Source organism: Papilio polytes, unplaced genomic scaffold (genome assembly GCF_000836215.1).
Source record: "Papilio polytes unplaced genomic scaffold, Ppol_1.0 DF822067.1, whole genome shotgun sequence".
Lineage (NCBI taxonomy): Eukaryota > Metazoa > Arthropoda > Insecta > Lepidoptera > Papilionidae > Papilio > Papilio polytes.
In genome coordinates, this window is record NW_013527137.1 from 8,646,308 (window position 1) to 8,667,700 (window position 21,393).

Below are 21,393 nucleotides of genomic sequence, written 5' to 3' on the forward strand. Positions count from 1 at the left end.
AGCATAGATGGTTCTTGGTATAACTCTATTTAGATCTTTTATTTAAGTTATGTCATCAGCACCAAAATAGATATTTGTAAGTCAAATATTTTTAAGACTTCCTTGCGTCGACCTTGTATCTTTACTGTATATAATAACTTTTGTTAGAAATTAACTTAAATAACCTTATTTATTTAGGGTACCTGACTATTTTTAGGCTTCGAGGCCCTCAATTGCGACGCTGATGATGACTAGATTAATCTTTCAAATCATGACCGACAAGAGACAACAATATTATTGTTAATTTTTATGTTGCCCCGATAACGATTTTGCTCCGTCTAATACTAATGTTTCCATTCTAATAATTGAGATAATTCAAGTAATCTATAATCTGTATAATTTTAGTTTTAGTAACAAGTTAGTTAAAATATGTTTATGTCACTAACTTCTCGGAGTTTGCGACCCCTGTAAATGTTAATTTAATTAGCGTAAAATGTTGTATTACAACACGTTAACAATTAAAAAACAAAACGATTTTGCGCGGTTGAAAGTGTATCTTTTGTGATGGAAAGTGAACGGTCCATGTTTTAGATTTATTTTACTCGTAATATAGTGTTACGCTATTTGATACGTTTAATGTATCTTCTGCTCTTGTTATGTAAATATAATATTTATTTAAACCGTTAAAATGAAGTAACGTTTGTTTTGCTTTGGTTTTTATGAGATATATTTATTTACGAACGAAATGTTTCCTCCTAACTGTGAAAAAAAGTAAATAACTTACATAATTAAGCCCCTTTAATTTGCATTCTACTGTTTTCGCATATAATAAGGAGATTATTGTAAATTATCAAGAAGTGTTTTTGTTACTTTACAGTACTTTAAATGAATTCGTAATCATGTTATAGATACTGCATTAAACTACATATATCTATAAATAACATTATGTATAAGGCAAAGGTATTCGTGTTGGCGGACCTATGTCTTGTTTAACGACGATCTTTGTCGCGTTAGCATAATAATTAGATAGATTCCGTTCATGGAATAACAAAACAAACACGTCATAAATACGTTCTTGGTATATATGAGTACATTTGAAAAATCTTAGCGTATTCCTTTGCCGTGATATTTGTATTAATTCTTATTGTCTTTCTTTTCAATTCTCTTTGATTGGATAGAGACAACGATATGTTTTGATTCAAGTTTTGGCATTTAACTATACCGGTTAGTCCTTAATGCGATATTTTTTTTTAAATACACGTAACTTATAGCATTTAGATACAAAATGGCTTAAGCTTTTACTGTTATTACCGTTGATTCGTTTTTAAAAATATCAAATACCATTAAAACTCGCCTTTCCCATTAATTCCTTATCTATTTCGAGTATATATAATTCAACAATGCTATAAATGTATGTTACTGTATACCGATTCAGTGGCTAGATTTGTGTGGTCAACGCCACCTTCGTCGCAGTTACTGTAGCAGGTCCCGAGCCGCCTACAGGCCGGCATTCCGATCCGAGTCACAATGCCCTCCCGGGGAATTCGAAATATTTACAATCGAATACCCGACGGTTGATCGAGAAAGTTCAATGGTATCCGAAATATTGCGTATAATGCGGCTTTTATATCAGGGGTTGTAAGTTTTATGGCAAATAATCTATCTTAAGATTTGACTGCTACTTTTTTATTTTACGAAATGTTACACAAGTGTCTGTTTTTGTTTTAATCACTTAATGACTCTGAGGGCGGCAGTAAGTTATTTATTTTAATAAATGGGGAAATGTAATAGATAACAGTGATGAAAATTAATTTCAATAGTTATTATGAAGACTTATGATTAAAAGTAAAATCTAGAAGTTGACATTGGTTGACGTAATTTTGCTATTTTCGATCAAACGTCCTTGGCTACCCTAAATCGGCAGGCTACGCATAATGCGCCAATCAGCTGTTAGCTAACACGTGGGCGACCAACTTGACCCGAAATCTTATCAAAACTCGTATAAGACGATTAAGAAACTTAGTCGAAATAATTTCGACACATCCACACGTATTGCCATTGTCTGCTGCTGGCAACATTCCGATTTAAATAACCAGTTTCAACGTCTCGGAATATCAAATAAAGGTGGCAACGGTTTTCTGAATGAAATTCATATCTGGCGTGGGACTATTACGAAACTTTTTACTTCTAGAAATTTCAATTACATTTCGGACAAAAAAGTACAAATATAAGAATTCGTGATAGAATCTTATATCTTACTAATATTATGTGAAAGTTAAGATGGATGGATGGATGTTTGTTATAGTTTGTAGCCTAAACGGCTAAACGGATGTCAATGAAATTTGGCATAGGCGATAAGGATAGTCTGGAAGAACACATACGCCTATTCACTTTTTTATAATTCCACGCGGACGGAATCGCGGGGGAAAGCTATATGCTATAAATACAAGGTGCAAAAATCACATTACATACGTGAAAAGAGACTTGATAGATTTATTACCGACAGGATCACTGAGCTACAGATGCCAATTTTTTTTTAAAGAGCTAAATGTGGACCTTTAAAAGTCATCTTTTGGTTACGCTATTTGGTAATATCTTTTTCAAAAGGGTCTAAGACAAATCTCTTTTAATGAACATTCAGAGAATTGATGTTATGTGTGTGCACGAAGCGGTCTGATACATCTATGTATGAATAATATTAATACCAGTAACGGGATCAATGTTTGCTTTCACTCGATATCGGAGATGGCTCGATACCGCCAGACACGGTAACTCGAGCCTGCGTGCAGCCCGCGGCAACATCGAAAGCCCCCCATGTAAAAAACCTCGCAAGTCGCAAGTGAGAGTTGTTTGCCCGCAAAGTTCAACGAGTGTCGCAAGTTTTGTGGCGCGAAACTTTTAATTTTTAAATGCCTTTGGGCTTATGGTTGTTTTAAGTTAGATGTTAATGAAAGTTTTTTAGCTACATAAGCTACTTTTTTGTTAAATTTGTCACTATATCTATTTCATTTCCTTGTTAAAATTACATTATAATTGATATGTGATCATGTGATTTTTGCAACAGATTTACACGCGGTAAAAGATTAAGAATAAAAATACAGATGAATTGATAACCTTTTGGGAAATCTGTTAAAAAACTCAATCTTATGCTGTTTGTAATCGAATTTATTTATATTTATAATCTTGGGAAGTACTTCAAACAATTAAACTTGTTGTAATGACGTTCATATTACAGCATACGCGCATCCTTGCGATGGCAAGGACGCCCGGTCTGCCATCTTGTTGTTGACCTTGAAGCAGTTAGCGCCACGGAGGACGGACGCGAAACCTGTCTTTATGGTTTATCTCTTTTTGTTCTGATGACTGCGTTTTACTCTGATATGTCCTTGATCCCGTTCGCAAGGCCGTTCGTATTTATTTTGTTGTTGGATTTTAGGATTCACTTTTTCTTATTGATTTTCACAATATATTCTTAGAAAGACAGTGATAGAAAATTTGAAGGTATTAACCTTTTACATTATGTTGTAAAATCAGTTCCAAAGCAACCACCGTTTTATTACCACATATACATTACACATAGTAAATATAATTACAATAATGAATACGCCTGTATGAAGAAAAGGTTATAAAACAAAGACTTATATTACATTTATAAAAAATTAAAAGCTCAAAGTGTGTCTCTTATTAAAAAATGTAATAACCTGCCTCGGTGTATGAGGTCATGAATTATAAATTGTGACCGCGCACTCGGTCCCCTTTATACCTTGTTATACCGGAGCTATTCAAGCGAAGTTTCTATTTTCATTAAGAAATTAATTGAATAAATGTCTGCCATCATTTTTTTGCTTCTGGGGTAGACAGTTTTATGTGAAACTCAAGTATCGAAACGCGTTAACTACTTCACGTGTTAGCCAACCCTTACCAGAATCTCCAAGGAATTTTATGCAACTTGTAATGAATGACTTATTGAGAGTCATTAATTGATCATTAATGGACGGTTTCCCATGAATGTTTAACCACTCTTGATGGGTATGGTTCGATAACTCCATGAAATGCGTTTATAAACTACCTGAGTGTTTTTCCTTTTTAAAAATAGGTAAACCGAACACTAATGAATTAATAGATGATAAATGGAAACTTCAGAAACCCAGAATAAGGGTATCTCTTATTTTACATGAGAAATGTATATCAAGTCGGGAGTTTAAGTAATGTTATTGATGGAAATGTGTTTGACATGCGTTTTCATTGTCTGCAGATCAAGTTGGAGACGGTGTTCGGGCTGACGGTGAGCAGTAACGCGGCTCTCGACTGCGACCCTAATACTGAAGTCGTCGCATATCCTGCAGGGTGAGTTTGTGTAGTTTAATGTCAATTAACACTGTTGAAATACTTGTTTATAAGTTCTGTGTTACTTCTGTGTTTTGTTTTTGTCATGTTTTAATCATCAGCTTCATAGTTCTAGTATACTCTTTCGAGTTCTAGTCGCAGTCAAATTAACTTCAGTCGTTTTTAACCATACTGTATACATACGACAATTTTAATGTCTGACATAATGTACTATGTATAAACATGCTATTAGAATGAATATTGATATATTTTGTGAAGTTGTAAAGTCCTTGATTGCGTTCGTGTTCAACTCTGTGAACTTATTTATTATGTTGTTATTTCCAGCGATATCGTTGTTGTATTTTAAAGTTCGTACAGGTCAGGAGGTCGGATCTAGGTTAAGATTGTATTGCGAGCGTTAAGTACTGGCGAGCGTATCGCAATGCAAATTTGACGGATAGAGCGATAGTACCACTTGAAAAATTTTAATTCACTTTTTTATTCGTATTGTTAATGATAAATGCTGCTATAGCAGGCTATAGAAGAATTAATAGTGGTCAATTTTCCTCGATATTAGAATCTTTATGTGAAATCTTTTGGATTAGATGTAACCTATGTTGTAATTTTTAAATACAAAATGGATGTTTATAAGCAATTATATTGAAGTAACTACAAGGTTTCCTATCATTTCAATTCATTTCCAGACCTCATAAATTGTCTTCCGCAGGTGGTGGAAGTGAACGCGATTCAGGAAATTACTTTCTTGTAGTTTACTTATCGCTCACGGTATTGCTTTTTCTTTAGTTTGTTTAAGCTTGATTTCCACTGGAATAGTAATTTTACAATGAATATATTAAGACCTTTCCCCTTATCTTTACTACTTTAACATTTTGGAACCAAAAAATATACATTATATTATAGGATTCTATGATTTAATAAGTGGTATAATTATCTAAATACCTATTCAGATATCGACAATAAAACGATGAGGACGTAACCACAGACCGAAGTAGGATTCCATTGTGGTCGTTGACCATGCCCAGCATAATAATGATGTAATGTACGGCCATTCTCTCACACGTCCGGCGATGCATACGTCATAGTCGGACTCTACGCCTAAAGCTCATGCTAAAGTCGACTTTGATAGATAACTATACCTAATCGATCAGTTACGTCTTCAATGAGTCAATTAAACGTAATGATCCTTTGCAATCCTTAATAGACTCGACTTAATTTAAAGAAACGTCTAGAACATTCAAAATGAACCTGCATTTTCTTAACTGCATAAAGTTGTGTTGGAGGTATTGGAAAAGTGAATGGTATTTCCATAAAAGGAATTTCGGACCGCATAAGGACCTCTTGATAAACACTCGGTTTAACTCTGTTTTTTTTCGTACAAAGCAATAAAAAAAAATACAATATAGGAGACGTTTTATTAAATTCATACAAATGTAATAGAGTGCATAAATACCCACACCTTTCGTGCTAGGGTGAAAATATATTCATCATAACGCAGTAAAGGTGTGGCCCTCGGACGGGGTGCGGTGTGGGCGAGCCCTAAATCGATACATTTTAAACTCAACATAGACACCACTAGTTTCTGTATATTGTCCCTTCTAATGCACGCAGGTGAAAGGAAAATATAGACAGATATCGTTTGAAATGTACTTTAAATTCTCGTTAGTGCCCGTTTTGGATCCGCGTCGGCGTATGAGGCCTTTAAAATGTTGCTAGTTAAAATGTTTGATATTTTTGCCAATTTTAGCTTAAATGTTTTAGTTTTGGATTATATGATTAGGTTCGTATTTAGGCGAGTTATTGATCAATGAAAGCAATGTATTGAAATTTTGTATAGTATTATATTTCCAAGACAGCCTTAAAGGTAGCCTACGATATTCTTCTTCCGGTAATGATTTCTAATAGCCAGTGGAAATAAATACACGCTGATTTTATACTGTTTTTTTTTTTAGTCTAAAAATCAATTGATGTTATTTCTGCAAAGCTATTTATAGATCGCATTACATGTACAACTTTGTACAATCGTAAACTGCGAGACAGTGAAAAGTGTCGCCGACTGCTGCGGTGCGTCGACCCCATGTCTGTCGGACTGTGCCCACTCGGTTTCCGTTTCCGCAACTTGGCATTGTTTACCGCCTAACGGGACGACTACGAGACGACACGAGCGTGACAAGATGTTTTTATACGTTAACTGTATTACATGTAATTTTTGGGTTTATTAAAATTAGCTATGTGAGTACGTTGTGATACTTTTTATATACACGACTGTGCTATGCTAGAGTGCATTGATAATTTTCCATGTGCTAAAACCATATAATACGTAAAATTGTTGGGCTACTTGTTTCATTTCCTATTGATGGCGATATAATATCTTGAAAACCTGTACCAAAGGCAGAAAAATGATGAACGTCTATCTATAGTATCTAGTCTTCCTAGTACATTTTATGATCATTAAAAAGTTTGTATAAATAAAGAATTAAGAAAAGGATTTAATGAAGATTTAGCAATTGTATATTTTTGTATACTGCTTGATGACTAAGCGTCTCGTTTCGTTGCTGCGGTACGCCGGCAGCCGTCAGCCGTCAGTCGACAACCGCCGACGGTCACAGTTCAGTGCCGACGACATCTGCCTTAAAACGATTGCCATTTTAATTAAGATTTTATTCAAGGCAATGTGTGTGTAAAAGACCAAACCCTCTGCATAAGATAATCCGAAATTAGTAGCACTTGAATTTCTTAAAAGAACTCTATTCCGTTTCTTGCATGTTTTGCTATCGGTATTTAATTACTTTAGTAAACACATATGTTTAATAAGACAATACACATTTGATAACTATATTAGATTCCAAATATTATCGTATGTTTGTCATATAGTTACTCAATAATCAGCTTCGGTGTAATGTCCTCGCAACATTAATGTACACAGCGGCTCAAGGCATTCGCGGCCGTGAGAAAGGCCGCGTCTACGTTAACTGCTCATACATACGAATAAGGTTTAAATTTACCATTAGATGCCGTGACATTGACGGGCGGAGCGATAAGCGGAAACCTCGCACTTGTTTCCGGCCCTCACTAGGGACCTTTGCTTCTGATCAGCGTTTTATGAATAAAAATGCTTACTACATTGCCATAACTTATTTCTGTGTCATGTATAAATTAGTATTTAAAATAAATTCAATTTTCCCTAATGTTAGATATCTTATTGCAAAACGCGTCAGGCCATCACTATGGTCTATCCCTGCGAATCCCGTAAACGTCCCATAGTAAGCCTATTGTCAATATGCAGCCATGCGCGTGCCTCACGACGGTATCGTTTAGTATGCTAACCGCGGACAAACTATACGCGACTGCTTTTCTATGATTTACTCTTTGATGTGTTAAATTATCCTGGATTTACCAATTGTTCAAGTTAACTTTAACTATAAAATAACGTTTGTTATTTCCAGATGTACGGTGGTGTTGTACAACGTGCGCAAGAACCGTCAGTCGCACGTGCTGAACGCGTCGCGCAAGAGCGTCACGTGCGTTGCGTTCTCGCCGGACGGCCGCTACCTCGCCACGGGGGAGTGTGGACACGCGCCCGCTGTCAGGGTATGGGATCTGCAGGTATGTAGTTTTGTATTAAAAATGTAGGCGTTTGCGTATTGCAACTGATTTGTGATGTGGTCTATTGATTTATGCAAAGCACCGATTCTTTGTCTTTAAAAGAAAACATAGAGAAGAATTGAAAAAATAATTGGTATATAATACAAATGAAATTTTAGTTAATTAAAGTCTAACGCCGCCTTTCGCCGATAGATGCCATTGCATATAGTAAACAACTATTCGAATGCCATCTAGTGGCAAGTAGTTTAAACTCGACTATCACATTGTGAGTTATTTTTCAATTTTTAATACGAACTACTTAATTTTTGGTAAATGAGTCATATTTATTGTTAAAATATATTTTTGCAGGATCCATCAGCGTCAGGAGCAGTGCAGATCGCGGAGTTCCCTGGACACACGCATGGCGTTAATTGTGTCGTAAGTATAGAGCGTATAAGCCTTCTTATACTCGACATTTTATTACCTATTTTAAATTTAAGAATGTAATTGAATAGAAGTTGTATGCTTGTCATTAAAAGATGCATATTGAAAGTTTTTGAATAAATCATGTGTTTTACTGGCATATTATTAGCTTTTTGGACTATACAATTAATTTTATGAAGAGAAATTTAAGTAAGATAATAAATAAAAGTGTATGTAATTATGTATAATATTAACTAAAGTGAGTTTTTAAAATGATCAATTTTTTAAATAAAAAAATACATAAAAGCGCAAACTGTAAAAGAAATAATTAGCAATGAAAATGCAAAAATAACTGATAAAGGTAATAAATTAATGTTTTTGAAATGTTTTAATTTCAGGCTTTTTCTACATCGTCCAAGTATCTAGTCTCGGTTGGTTCCCAACATGACATGATAGTCAATGTCTGGGACTGGCGTGCCAACCTCAAACTTGCTAGTAATAAGGTAAATACAATATAGCTAAAATATATATATATTTCTTCGAAAATAAAACTTTGAACTTCCTTGAGAAGACAAATAAATAATAAGTTTTATTGTACAAATTTGTATAATGTACTGTTGAAGTTAATTTTCAGTAATAGTATTTTCTTTTATATTGTGATATTTTTATCATAGTATGTTTGTGTATTAATGTTGCTTACATATAATTTCCAGGTTTCGTCTCGAGTGAAGGCGGTTAGTTTCTCAGAGAGCGGGAACTATTTCGTGACAGTGGGCTTCAGACATGTCAAGTTTTGGTATCTGGAATATTCGAGAAATGCCAAGGTGAGATAACTCACCACTATTAAAGTAAATTATATAGTGTGTCGTAAGTGTAGGGCTTTTTAGTAAAAAAGAGAGTTATTCAAATACATACTGTGACTGCTCACATCCTACACAACTAAGTGTATGTTTACGCTTTATTATAATCATTGTAGATAGGTAAAAAAAAACTGTTATGTAATACAAATTAATTCAAAGTTAAATTTTAATTTCATTATTAAACTATTTAGGAGTGAAACATTTTTGCGTATGTAGTTTTTCATGTATGCGGTTTATTATAAGCTATGAAGTGCAATTGTGACCGCTTGTGGCCTAAACGAATTAACCGATGTCAATGAAATATACGAGTTACATTTTAAAGGATTTCTAGTGTTTAAATCTATACTAATGTTATAAAGAAGGAAGATTTGTATTTTTGTTTGTATTGAAATAACTGAAAAAGTACTAGGCTGATTTCAAAAATTCTTTCACCGTTAAAATGCTACGTTTTCGCTGAGTAACATTGGCTTTTTTTTTAAATTTCATGTAGGCAAAGTCGTGAACAGCTAATTAATAGTATTTTTGTACGTTACAGTTCAAGGAGCCAGTGCCGCTGATGGGCAGGTCTGCTATCCTGGGCGAGCAGAAGGACAACGAGTTCTGTGACGTGGTGTGCGGGCGCGGGGAGGCGGCCGACAGCACCTACGCCATAACACGCGGAGGGCTGCTCTGCGAGTTCAACAGCCGTCGGCTACTCGATAAATGGGTCGAGTTACGGGTAATTTATTTATTAAATCTAAAAAAAAATCATATAGCTATGTTTGCGTACTTGCTGCCATTAAATGTCTACGTCTATGCCAAGTTTCATCTAAATCTGATTTAGGCTACAAACTAACAAACATCTAAACTTTCGCATTTATATTACTAGTAATTAAGATGGTTTTATCTAAATGAATTGAATTTGTCTACTAAGGAAATACATTCGTATATTATTAATGATTTTATTTGGTTTATTAGTACAAATTTAGCTTAATCTTAGTTCATTCTTAAGCTTTTTTTTATACCGCGTTTATTTGTCAGTCTGTAAGTTTTTAAATCTATGTATAACGTGTTTCAGACGACGTCAGCCAACTGTATGGCGATCGGGTCTAATTACATCTTCGTGGGTTGTGCGGAGGGCATCGTGCGATGCTTCGCGCCGGACTCGCTGCGCTACGTCACGACGTTGCCGCGCACGCACTACCTCGGCGTGGACGTCGCACAGGGAGTCAACATCAAGTTAGTGACATATCTACATACAAATTTACTGACAATACGTTAATGGGATCGTTTCACGCATTTTAGATTTATTTCTTCATCAAACAAAACATCAGACAATGACCTTTATTGCCCATCGATTTATTTTCAAAACTGTTTTACCAACATGTCTTTTTTTAACAAGGTTGTGTTTACTTTGTGTGACTAGAGAAGTCTAAAAAGTATAAGTTTCGTATGTTTGTTAGAATATTCGTAGATGCGTACATCTGATCTTAATCCAATGACATTATACATTTGTTTTATGTTTCTTGCTTATTATTACGATGTTTATATTAATACTCGCTTTCGCCCGTGACTCCGTTCGCGTAGAATAAAAAAATGAAAACAAAAGTAAGTGTGCCTTTGTGTTCCTTCAGACTATCATCTACATCTATACCTAATTTCATCTAAATCCGTTCAGCCAACAAAATCTAAGAAATATCCGTCCATCCATCCAACCATCTAAACGTTGACATCTATACTAATATAATAAAGCGTAAACACACACTACTTTGTGGCGTTGGAAGTCAGCAATCACAGCATATTTTTGAATAATTCTTTCTTCAATAAAAAGCCTTACAGTTACGACATGCTTTAGGCTATGTATTTTCACGCTGTTAAACTTAGGGGGTAAATGAATTTGAAAAATAACCTTCATGTGGGAAGCATCATTAATATAGTAACGATAATTTTGACATTTGCAATTGAGTAGCAAGTAGAAAGCAATAAAATGTAGTTTTTATAATGCCATGCGGATGAAGCCGCACGGGTCCAGATAGTTTATAATATTAGCATGATAGGTTAAATGAAAGTGTTATTTGTTCTCAGCCACATGTTCTCGCAGCCGGGCAACGCGCGCTACCCGGACGCGATCGCGCTCACATACGACGAACGCAACCACAAGCTGACGTGCGTCTACAACGACCACAGCCTCTACGTGTGGGACGTACGAGACATCAAGCGGGTACGCACGCGGACACAAATACATATAAACTATTGAGTACACAATAGTTAGGTTAATTATCCCGAGACTCGGACATGACTCGAACAGTTCAAACAGGACAGTACAGACTATTCACACTAAAAAAGTCCCTTATTGACAATTTATCAACTGTAAGTGCTACAGTCTGTGTCAATTTGTTTAAGTTGTCATTGCTATGTAAGCGTCCTGCATGAGCGTCGCCAGCCATGATCTAAGTATAGTCGGGACTCCTAGGACTCCTAGACTAGTGTCCTAGGAGAGGGCATCTACCATTTATATATTCTTATTGGAAGAAGATTTGATTTTATATTTCGATTCTCCCCTATGGCGACGCCCATGTGTTCGGTCTTAATCGCTTATGCTTAATTTCATGATGGAATGATTGTTTTTTGTATGTATGATTTATTGTCTGTAGGTGGGAAAGTCCCATTCGGCGCTGTACCACTCTGCGTGCATCTGGGGCGTGGATATGGTGTGTGGGGGCGTGTCCGGGGAGGGGGCGGGGGCGGGGCTGGCGCCGGGCCGCTTCCTCACCTGCTCCAGCGACGATACCGTGCGCGTGTGGAGCCTGCAGCCCACAGGACCTAATATATACAGCAATGTGAGTAAACATGTTTATATTTTACTTTTTACTAATATATGAATGAATAGATGTTTGTTTAAAGGTATCTCCGATTCGGCTCAACGGATTTCGATGAAATTTGGTGCAGGATTTTTCTTGTTTCGCTCGTCGGAGTTGAGTTTGTACGCAACGTCTGTAATAAATATTTTTTATGTTTGTGACGTTGTACAATTCAATTTCAAGCGAGAGGATTATCCCAACTTTCGAAGGTTTGACTGTCATATTTAAAAATGTTTTTCTTAATATGTCTCTAATTTTGTTATTTCAGGAATTAAATAAAATAGTATACATAGACCCCGAGCTGAAGTTTCTAAAGGACGTTGACCTGACGGCCACCAGCGATAGAGACAAGTCAAAAAGCTATGATGATAAAATCGGTGTCAGGTAAATTAAACAATACATTTATCACTTATTTAACTTGACCAAAATATAAAAAAACTTTTAGGAACCTGTCTAGTGTGATTATATGCTGTCAAGACATCCATATTAAGATATTAATATAAAGAGGAAAGATTTGTATTTTAAACTACTGAATCGATTTCTACATTTTGTTCCATTAGATGGACATGTGTCTTCTCGTCCCCTAAAGATTTTAAAAATTACTAAGAATAAGGCCATACCCACCCCCCTCCGTAGTATCCCAAATCATATTTTTTCTAAAATTGTAAATATTTTAATGCATATTTCTTATATTTGCAGTATTTGTTATTATGAATGATTTTGGTGTCCCAGATGCGTGCGCGTGTCGCCGTGCGGGCGGCACGTGGCGGCGGGCGACCGCGCGGGCAACGTGTGGGTGCACTCCGCGGAGGGCGCGCCGCTGCACACGCTGGAGGCGCACGACGCGGAGGTGCTCTGTCTGGAGTACTCCGCCAACCCGCGCCTGCTCGCCTCCGCCTCCAGGGACCGCCTGGTGCACGTCTTCTTAGTCGATAGGGTAAATACACTCAATATGAATCATTTTCCCTACATAAATATATAAGAAAACAAGTAAATATGAATCAACTATCATCATTAGTTTCTCTTGTATTGTTTATAGGCGTTTTTGATTACCTTGGTGTTGAGAAATAAGAACAAAAGACAAGGAATGAATGATATTGAATGACAATAACATAGTAACTGAATGACTGCGATCAAAAGAAAAGGGAAAAATTACAGTAATTGCTAGTTTTAAATGAAAATTAAAGATCGCCTGATGATAAATAACAGACAATGATAATAAATTAATGACGATAAATTAATTACTGAACATATCAATCAATTTTTAAATCTATAATGATGGACTGGCCGAATGAATGAAGTGTATGTGTGTTTTATTTAAAAGAACTGAATTATACTGTAGATAGTTGTTTAAATAAATGTGTGACTTTATCCAGGGTTACCAGATCCTGCAGACGTTGGACGAGCACTCCTCCTCGATCACGGCGGTGCGGTTCCTCAGCTCCAGCGCCGGCCTGCAGATGGTCTCCTGTGGAGCTGACAAGACCATACTCTTTAGGCAACTCAAAACTGTAAGACAGTAATTCCTTTTTAATGTTTTTTATACAGTACAAGGTAACAAACCAGCTAGCGGACATTTGATTCGCCGAAACAGCGAAGTAACAGATGCGTTGCCTACTTTAATAGACAGAGGAAGGGACATTAAGAAGATATTTTCTCCTCTGCTAAATCTACGACACTAATACATGTTAAGAAAGTGTCCTTAATCTTAAATTGTTTTAAATCACTTTAGTCTTAAATTGCTTACTAACTTTCGCGTCTTCGTCCCCGTGAAATAAATAAAAAACAAAGTCTATGTGTTCTTTCCGCCTATCCTCTAGATTTATGCCAAATTTCATCGAAATTGATTCAGCGTAGGCTACAAACACTAACAAACATCCATTTAAACTTTCGCATTTATAATATTAGTAAGATATGTGCATAATGTGGTTACAGACTCAGGACGGCAGTTACCAATTCGCCCGAGGTCAGAACGTGTCGGGTCGGACCACGCTATACGACATGGAGGTGGACGCGGGCGGCCGACATATACTTACAGCTTGTCAGGTAAAACACAATTTTAATCCTTTATTTACTTAAGATTTTGCACTCGCAGAAACTTCACGTCACACAGAGCGTCGGTGGCTCAGTGGTTTGAACACTTGACTTGTAATCTACAGGTCTTGGGTTCGAATCCCGCCATGTACCAATGTGATTTTCGATTTTTCGAATTTTCATATGTACATTATTTAACCGACGTTCTTACGGTGAAGGAAAACATCGTGATGCAACCTGCACATATCGGCGAAGAAATTCAAATATATGTGTGAAGTCGACCAACCCGCACTTGGCCAGCGTGGTTGACTATGGCCTAGTCACCCCGTATTAGGGTAGGGTCCGAGCCCCTCGGTGGGGACGTATAAAGAGCTGGTGATGATGATGATGATGAGACACTTCACACAGGGTACTCTAGTTTGAACGCCAGTCGTCTACCCAAAGGAAAAATTAATAAAGTTATTTACTTAAGCTTTTGATTGTAATAGAGGTATTAAATTTTAAAAATAAGTTTAAATTTTCATGTTTTAGGATCGGAACGTGCGAGTGTACAGCGCGGCGCACGGCAGACATACGAAGACGTTTAGAGGCACCACCGCTGAAGATGGTACACTAATTAAGGTAATATGCTGTCTCTGTTTTATTTTCAGAGAGTGAAAGAGATGGTTATATGTTTGATAGTCCTTTACCAGCATTAGTGCATAGATAGAAAGGCAACTGCACAGTACATAATTTAAAGGCTTCTTAAAAGTTCAATTTTTTCATATTAAATCTACAATAAGAGTTATCCTTAGTGATTAATTAACGATTGTGAGTGTGGCATTACTGGTTTTTATTTACATTTCAGGTTGCATTAGATAACAGCGGTATTTACTTAGCCACATCGAGTACGGATAAAATCCTCAGCGTGTATGATTACTACTCTGGTGAATGTATGGCCACCATGTATGGACATTCGGAAATTGTTACCGGTTTAAGGTATGATTATTTATTCTCTACAGTCTTTATTTATATTATAGTAGTGCTAGCTTTATTCAATTTGATTAATGCTTTACTTTTTTTAATTATCTTCTTTTTTTAATTGGACGCCAACGAAATCGCGTCTAAAACCTAGTTGATAGTAAGATGTAGTCGATTCTGTTTTTTTAATAGGTGTGATCATCATACTTCATGCTAATATTATAAATGCAAAAGTTTAGATGGATGGATGTTTGTTAGAGTTTGTAACCTAAACGGGTGAACGGATCTAAACGAAATTTGGCATAGATGTAGAGAATATTCTGGAAGAATACATAGTCGCGGGCAAATGCTTGTGTATTTATACAAGTGTGATTTCAATGGAAACTGCATACATGTTTATTATTTGTAGGTTCACCCCCGACTGCCAGCACCTGGTGTCGGCGAGCGGCGACGGGTGCATCTTCGTGTGGCGCGTACCACACGACATGGTGGTCACCATGCGCGCGCGGCTGGCGCAGCAGGCGATACGGCAGGGCAGGTAAATATCTTTTGTATGGAGGAAATGATTTTTTTTTATTTTAACATGTCTATTTTAACTAAGTTTTAGGATTTTGTTTGAATTTGGTTCATATGTTGGTGTTTGAATATTTTGTAAACTGTTGTCAGTATTCTTCTTTCTAAAATGGCTATTTGTTAATTATAGAGAAATAGGTATGGATTGCGTGAATGTGCTATGAACAAAAGAGTTACCACTGAGATGTCAGATAGATTAACTTGGACGACGAAAACATTGTTCTCCTAAGGACGGGGATATGAAGACGATGTTAAATAGTTACTTTGTAAATATTTATTTGTATGGTTGTGTGTAGGAAAGTGCCAGTGGGCAGTAACGGTGCGTCAGGACTGGACAGCGAGACTGACTCGCAGCTGGGCTCGCCGCCGCGCGCCTTGCCAGACACTACAAAGTTCGGCACGCCTGTTGTCGCTGATTATACGTTAGTACTATAGATACTAGTGTTTTAAATCTATCTCTATCTGATTGATTTACTTTTATTGATAAGTCAGTAACATTTGTTAAAACAGTAATAACCCTCTGATCTATGGCCTACAATTCTAGAGATAAGGGGGGGGGGGGCTCCTATTCTGGCAACGCCCAGTGTTTACAAGATGCATAATTTTATTTGGAATATCGTCAATAAGATTCTTGTGCCTAATGTATGAAATTAAGCTTTGGGTAATTTTCATTGATGAGGAAAACTTTATAATTTAGTAAAATTCAGCTACTTTTTCCTTTAATCTGACTTAAAATTGATTATTTTAGATGTGTTTTTTTCGAGATTTTAATATATGTCTTATTTAGTTTACTTTTAATTGTAGGTTAAGGATAGGCAAGCTGCCGTCGTGGGCTAAGAAGAGTCTGGGGGATGAGCTGTCAGCCCCCGGGGGCGGGGCGGTGCCCGCCGCGCCCGTCGCCACGCCCCCCGCGCCGCCCGCCCGCGGCAAGTGGGCCACCAGGATACAACCCGCTAATGGTAAATTATTTACATGCTTGAAGTTAACTTTTTAAGTGTAACATGTCATAGGGTTGTCAATAAACAAAGTAAAGGAAATATTTTATAACTCTGAAGGACTACGAAAATAACTATGCTTTGTGATTTGTATGCTTTAAGTATAGCCTATGTTAATTACTCATGACATAGCTTTCTAATGGTGAAAGAATTCTTGTAATCGACCCAGTAGTTTTTGACTTATATCAATACGTACGAAGTTCCAAAAATATAAATCATTTTTATTATATTGTGTATATAATTTTTCTACTATGTTTTTAAGAACAGTATTTTTTTTTCCAGATAAACGGGTTGACTCCGATGGTTCAAAAGATAGTTCTTTAGACAGTGGAACTGACACAAGGTATATCGAGAAGAGAAGAGACCTAAATGTTAAACAGGTATGTTTTATGAATTTACTAAAGTTTATGTTATTTGAATGTGTATTTGGGTCGGATGGTGTCTATGTGAAAAAAAAAATTTTTTCTATAAAGTCGTATAGAAATTTTATATTTGATTTTTGTTTGTTTCGTCTTCAAATTAAATATTGGACAACACCGAAAAGTTAACCTTTTGCACGCCGATTATATCTCCAATGCCTTTTTTGTGGTATATTTTTGTCCTGTGTACTAATTTGTATTGTCTAATCACTCACATGAAGGTTTTGGTTCTGGTGATGGTTGAAATTTATTTTGTACATTTAAATATTTATATCCAAATACTCAAATTTATTTTTTTATGTTGCCATAGAATTAAAAAAAGTGAATTATCGTACTTTTTTTTATCTAAAAACATTGTATAATTTATTCTTTTTGGTATTTGGATATTTACTGTAAATATTTTCGCCTTTATTATTTTTTTTTTCTTCATTGAAAGAAAAAATGAATCATTATAGTTGATATTAATAACATATTCAAACGGTTGTGGTCCTTATCTACATACGAATAGCGGCCGAAATCCCTCAACCTGTCTCAGCTGCCGCGAGTCGAGGCTCTGTTCCGTCACTTTGACGCCACTATGAAAGCGACATGCGACATTTTGACAATCTCTCCAAGAGTCGAGAAGGTTTTTTGTTTTTTTATTTTATTTTTCATGATTTCGTGTTTTGTGTCCGCATATGATTTTTGTTATGCTTTTTGTTTTCGTCGTTTGTTTTTGCATTTTTCATACAAATAAGTTTTATTTCATTTCATTACATAATCGAAGATTTCAAAATGATTAGTAATTGATGTTATGAAAATTATCATCTTATTTATCCAGCATAGCTCAAAATGGTTAATGCAAGTTACAAATAAGTCACTCTAAACATCACTTAGAGATAATACTCAAACAGAATAAGTCATGTGTAAAAATAAATAAATTAAAACCACTTTTTAGAGATAATTGTTAGTCAAATAGAATATGTTATCCATAAAAAATATACTATTCAAATAGTCTATTTCTAGTCTAGTTTAGTCTATCATTGCATGCTCAATCACTTTTGCATTTTGCTATAATTTGATAAAAACAATAACTAACGTTTCATACTAATAATATTTTTTTAATATTTGCTTTGTAAAATGCTTGAGTTGTTTCTTCTCCATTTAAATAAGGTTGTTTAGTTATTTAACTTATCGCTATATTTAATTAAATCGATGGGATTATTAGAAATTCTTCTGCGCTATAATGTACTTTCACTTTATATACTCTTACTTACTCGAATTCTATTTTCTGTCAAATCTATTTTTCTTTGCTTCCAAAAGCTTGGAAGCTAAAGAAGAAAAGCTTGGTTTTAGATGTAAGTACATTCTCACACTCTTCTGTTTGTTACATTTAGCTTTGTATGTGAATGCTCCATACATTATCATTTAATTTATTTTGATATGTTCATTTATTTATGTTTTCGTTTCCGTCCCGCGTGCGCTAGGTAACGTTAAATCTGTCAAAGCGAGCTGACGGTCGCACGCGACACCACACTGATGACTCGTCGCTCGGCAGTTTTAAATACGAGGTTCGAATTTTGGTTTCATTTTTGTTTTTTTTTTTTTTTTTGTGTAATCCAATGACGGCGTATAGAGTATGTTTTTATAATTTAAAGAAATAGGGATTGTGGGTGATGGTTCGTTTATCTGCATGTAGACTGCAAAAATAAAAAAAAAATGTCACGATTTTTAAAATGTATGGAATGTTTGTACATTATACCAATTTATATTGGGATCATTTAAATGTTGTGTATTGTTGTATTGAGAGGGCAATTTGATGGTAAAAAAATAATTGAAACAAGTTATTTGACAACATTTTAAAAATTGAATATTTGAATTATGTATTATTATTAATTAACTGGTAAGTCGTGTGACTGATTTGGTAGGTTTTTGTTTATAATATTTTTTACTTCCAGGATCAAGAGTCGACCGAACACGACGGTGATATCGAAGACATATCTGACGGAGAACGAACGTCGTCTTCCGAGAGCCGGAACAGGCCTACGTATTACCCTGGCAACAATGATGATGATACACCAGGGTGAGTTTTGATATGGTTTATTTACTAATGGTAACAAATGTCACTTGACAAATTATAATAAGTGTACTAATATTATTCGTGTTATTTAAACGATCACTATGTTTAAAATGTCCAAGACTTAATGTATTTCAAATAATAATTTACTCGAATTTTGTGTCCATAAATTTAATTAAAAATAATGTTTTTAATCTATTATGTAAGCAAGAAAAAGCTTTAGCACTACTAGGTCGTTGACGGCCGTATTTTGAAACGACATTTTAATTTCATCATCATCATTATCACCAGCTCACTATACGTTCCCACCGAGGGGCTTGGAGTCTACCCTAATAAGGGGTGACTAGGCCATAGTCAACCACGCTGGCCAAGTGCGGGTTGGTTGACTTCTTGACATTTTAATATGCAACAGCTTAAATGTTAAGGCTACACTTAAAGTTCAAATACCATTGAAATTGTCATCTGACAGAGTGTAAGCGCTTACAACACCAAGTGTTTCATATTTAAGAATTCGGTCGTCAGTTGTATAGTGTAATAAAAGGCAGTATTGATGGATTGTGTAACGTGTCAGCGAGTTCATGGTGAACGCGATGGACGCGGAGGAGCTGCGGCAGTCGCTGCGGCGCTCCAAGCGCTGGCGCGCGCAGTCGCCGCGCCACGACCTGCCGCCCGCCGCCTCGCTCAGCGGCTCCGGACACGACTCCGATGACGATGAGGTACGTACAAATACACTGCTTCAACTAATATTACAAATGTTACCAGTAGAAAAGTGTTTAAATTGATCTTAGACATGTCTATTTTAAAAAAATCGTTGATTATAGCCTTACAAATGTAAAATTGTTCAAATAAGTTTATAATTTCTCATTTCTTTCGAATTCGACTATGCACGCACGCACGTCTTCATACGTACGTCCACGTACATGTACGTCGAAAGACGCACATTGTTGCATAAATAATATTTTTTAATCTAAATGTGAAAATAAAGATGGACTCGTCAAAGTCTAAGCATTTGCCGACACTATCTGCAGCACTTAAGAATTATTAAATAGTCTTCCTTAGTTTTGATTCAACATTAGAAAACTGAGTTTAATGTCTCTGATTATGATAGTAAATCATTCTACTTAACCAAATTTTAAGGAATATGTTTTTGTTTGAGTTAGGTATCAACGCCATCTGGCGACAACGCGGAGCGCAACCCGCTGTCGGGGTCGTGCGAGTCTATCGACACGGCGGGCCGCCGCGAGCTCTACCTCAAGTCCGCCTTCGACAGCCTCAGCGGCGTCGAGCTCGACTCCGCGCTGCCTGGAGGTGCGCCCGCCTACACTATACTGAATAACTAGCTTTTGCCCGCGAATACGTCCGCAAGGAATTTGAGAATAAAACGTTATTCCAGACTTTGTTCTATATCGGTTAAGTCGTTTTCTACATACGTTGAAACAAACATCCATCCATCTATTTAAATATTCGCATTTGTAATATTTTTAACCTTACCCATCATTCATGGCTCAATCGATCCACGGTATATACGGGTCTTAAGATATGGCCATTAATCTGCTCCATACAACATTTTGACTCCCTACAAAAGCTTTATTTTATTACTTAAATTAGTATATCATCTGTTATAATATTAGTAAGATGAATTGTACATGTTGTTAGGCAACAAGTCGCTGTCGGCGCAGCACCTGTCGCGCACGCCGGCCGCGCGGCCCGACCCCGAGGCCGCGCGCCGCCGCGAGGAGCTGCAGCGCAGGATACTGGAGACCAGGCGACAGCTTGAGAACGTAACGTATACATAGCGCTGTCTCCCTTACACATACACCCAAATATATCTTCTCTCTCACTCACTCTTTGAATTACCGCATAGATGCCGAAAAATTTGTGTATTTCACAACATGACAGATGTTTTCGAATATTTTACGCGCTACTCACTTGGCCAGTTCAGTTGCGACGGCCAGTTAACGATAGTATGTACTCACTGGTGCCAGATAGCCAGTTACCAATCGATAATCTTACTTAATATTTGTATTTTTATAAACTACTAGCTTTTCCCGTGCGACTCCATTCGCATAAAATTATGAAAGTTTGTTTTATTGTTCACATGTGTCAAAATATCAATTGCAAACGTCTAACTAATTTGCAAGAAAGTTGTTTTTTTTTTTAACTAAATGTTAAAAAAAACCTAATTCCGTTTCCCAGGTGGCCTTTCGGTCAAATCTCAAATCGAGTCAGTCCACTACGGATTTGTCCTACATACCAGAAAAGGATAATTCTCGTCGGAACAGACCTGTCTCGATGGCCGTGCCCAACAACTCTCGAACTTACGGT

General features: G+C 36.3%; 1 protein-coding gene across 10 annotated transcripts in view; it reads left to right on the forward strand.

Annotated features, from left to right (window-relative positions):
• The window catches only part of LOC106107161 (mitogen-activated protein kinase-binding protein 1-like), a 60,531-nt gene that overhangs the window by 30,973 nt on the left and 8,165 nt on the right, over nt 1-21,393 (forward strand). For 8 of the 10 annotated variants that reach the window (XM_013287884.1, XM_013287877.1, XM_013287878.1 and 5 more), the window contains 26 exons: nt 4,235-4,326; nt 7,770-7,929; nt 8,278-8,346; nt 8,730-8,834; nt 9,045-9,155; nt 9,727-9,909; nt 10,249-10,409; nt 11,256-11,391; nt 11,825-12,010; nt 12,300-12,415; nt 12,764-12,968; nt 13,408-13,542; nt 13,967-14,077; nt 14,597-14,686; nt 14,913-15,043; nt 15,435-15,563; nt 15,895-16,020; nt 16,403-16,557; nt 16,876-16,973; nt 17,521-17,637; nt 18,479-18,562; nt 18,950-19,074; nt 19,640-19,784; nt 20,229-20,376; nt 20,725-20,849; nt 21,265-21,391. In XM_013287884.1, the coding sequence (XP_013143338.1) occupies nt 4,235-4,326; nt 7,770-7,929; nt 8,278-8,346; nt 8,730-8,834; nt 9,045-9,155; nt 9,727-9,909; nt 10,249-10,409; nt 11,256-11,391; nt 11,825-12,010; nt 12,300-12,415; nt 12,764-12,968; nt 13,408-13,542; nt 13,967-14,077; nt 14,597-14,686; nt 14,913-15,043; nt 15,435-15,563; nt 15,895-16,020; nt 16,403-16,557; nt 16,876-16,973; nt 17,521-17,637; nt 18,479-18,562; nt 18,950-19,074; nt 19,640-19,784; nt 20,229-20,376; nt 20,725-20,849; nt 21,265-21,391 (3,370 nt within the window). The remainder of the gene's footprint in view (nt 1-4,234; nt 4,327-7,769; nt 7,930-8,277; nt 8,347-8,729; nt 8,835-9,044; nt 9,156-9,726; nt 9,910-10,248; nt 10,410-11,255; nt 11,392-11,824; nt 12,011-12,299; nt 12,416-12,763; nt 12,969-13,407; nt 13,543-13,966; nt 14,078-14,596; nt 14,687-14,912; nt 15,044-15,434; nt 15,564-15,894; nt 16,021-16,402; nt 16,558-16,875; nt 16,974-17,520; nt 17,638-18,478; nt 18,563-18,949; nt 19,075-19,639; nt 19,785-20,228; nt 20,377-20,724; nt 20,850-21,264; nt 21,392-21,393) is intronic. The other 2 variants (XM_013287885.1, XM_013287886.1) reach the window with 2 other exon arrangements.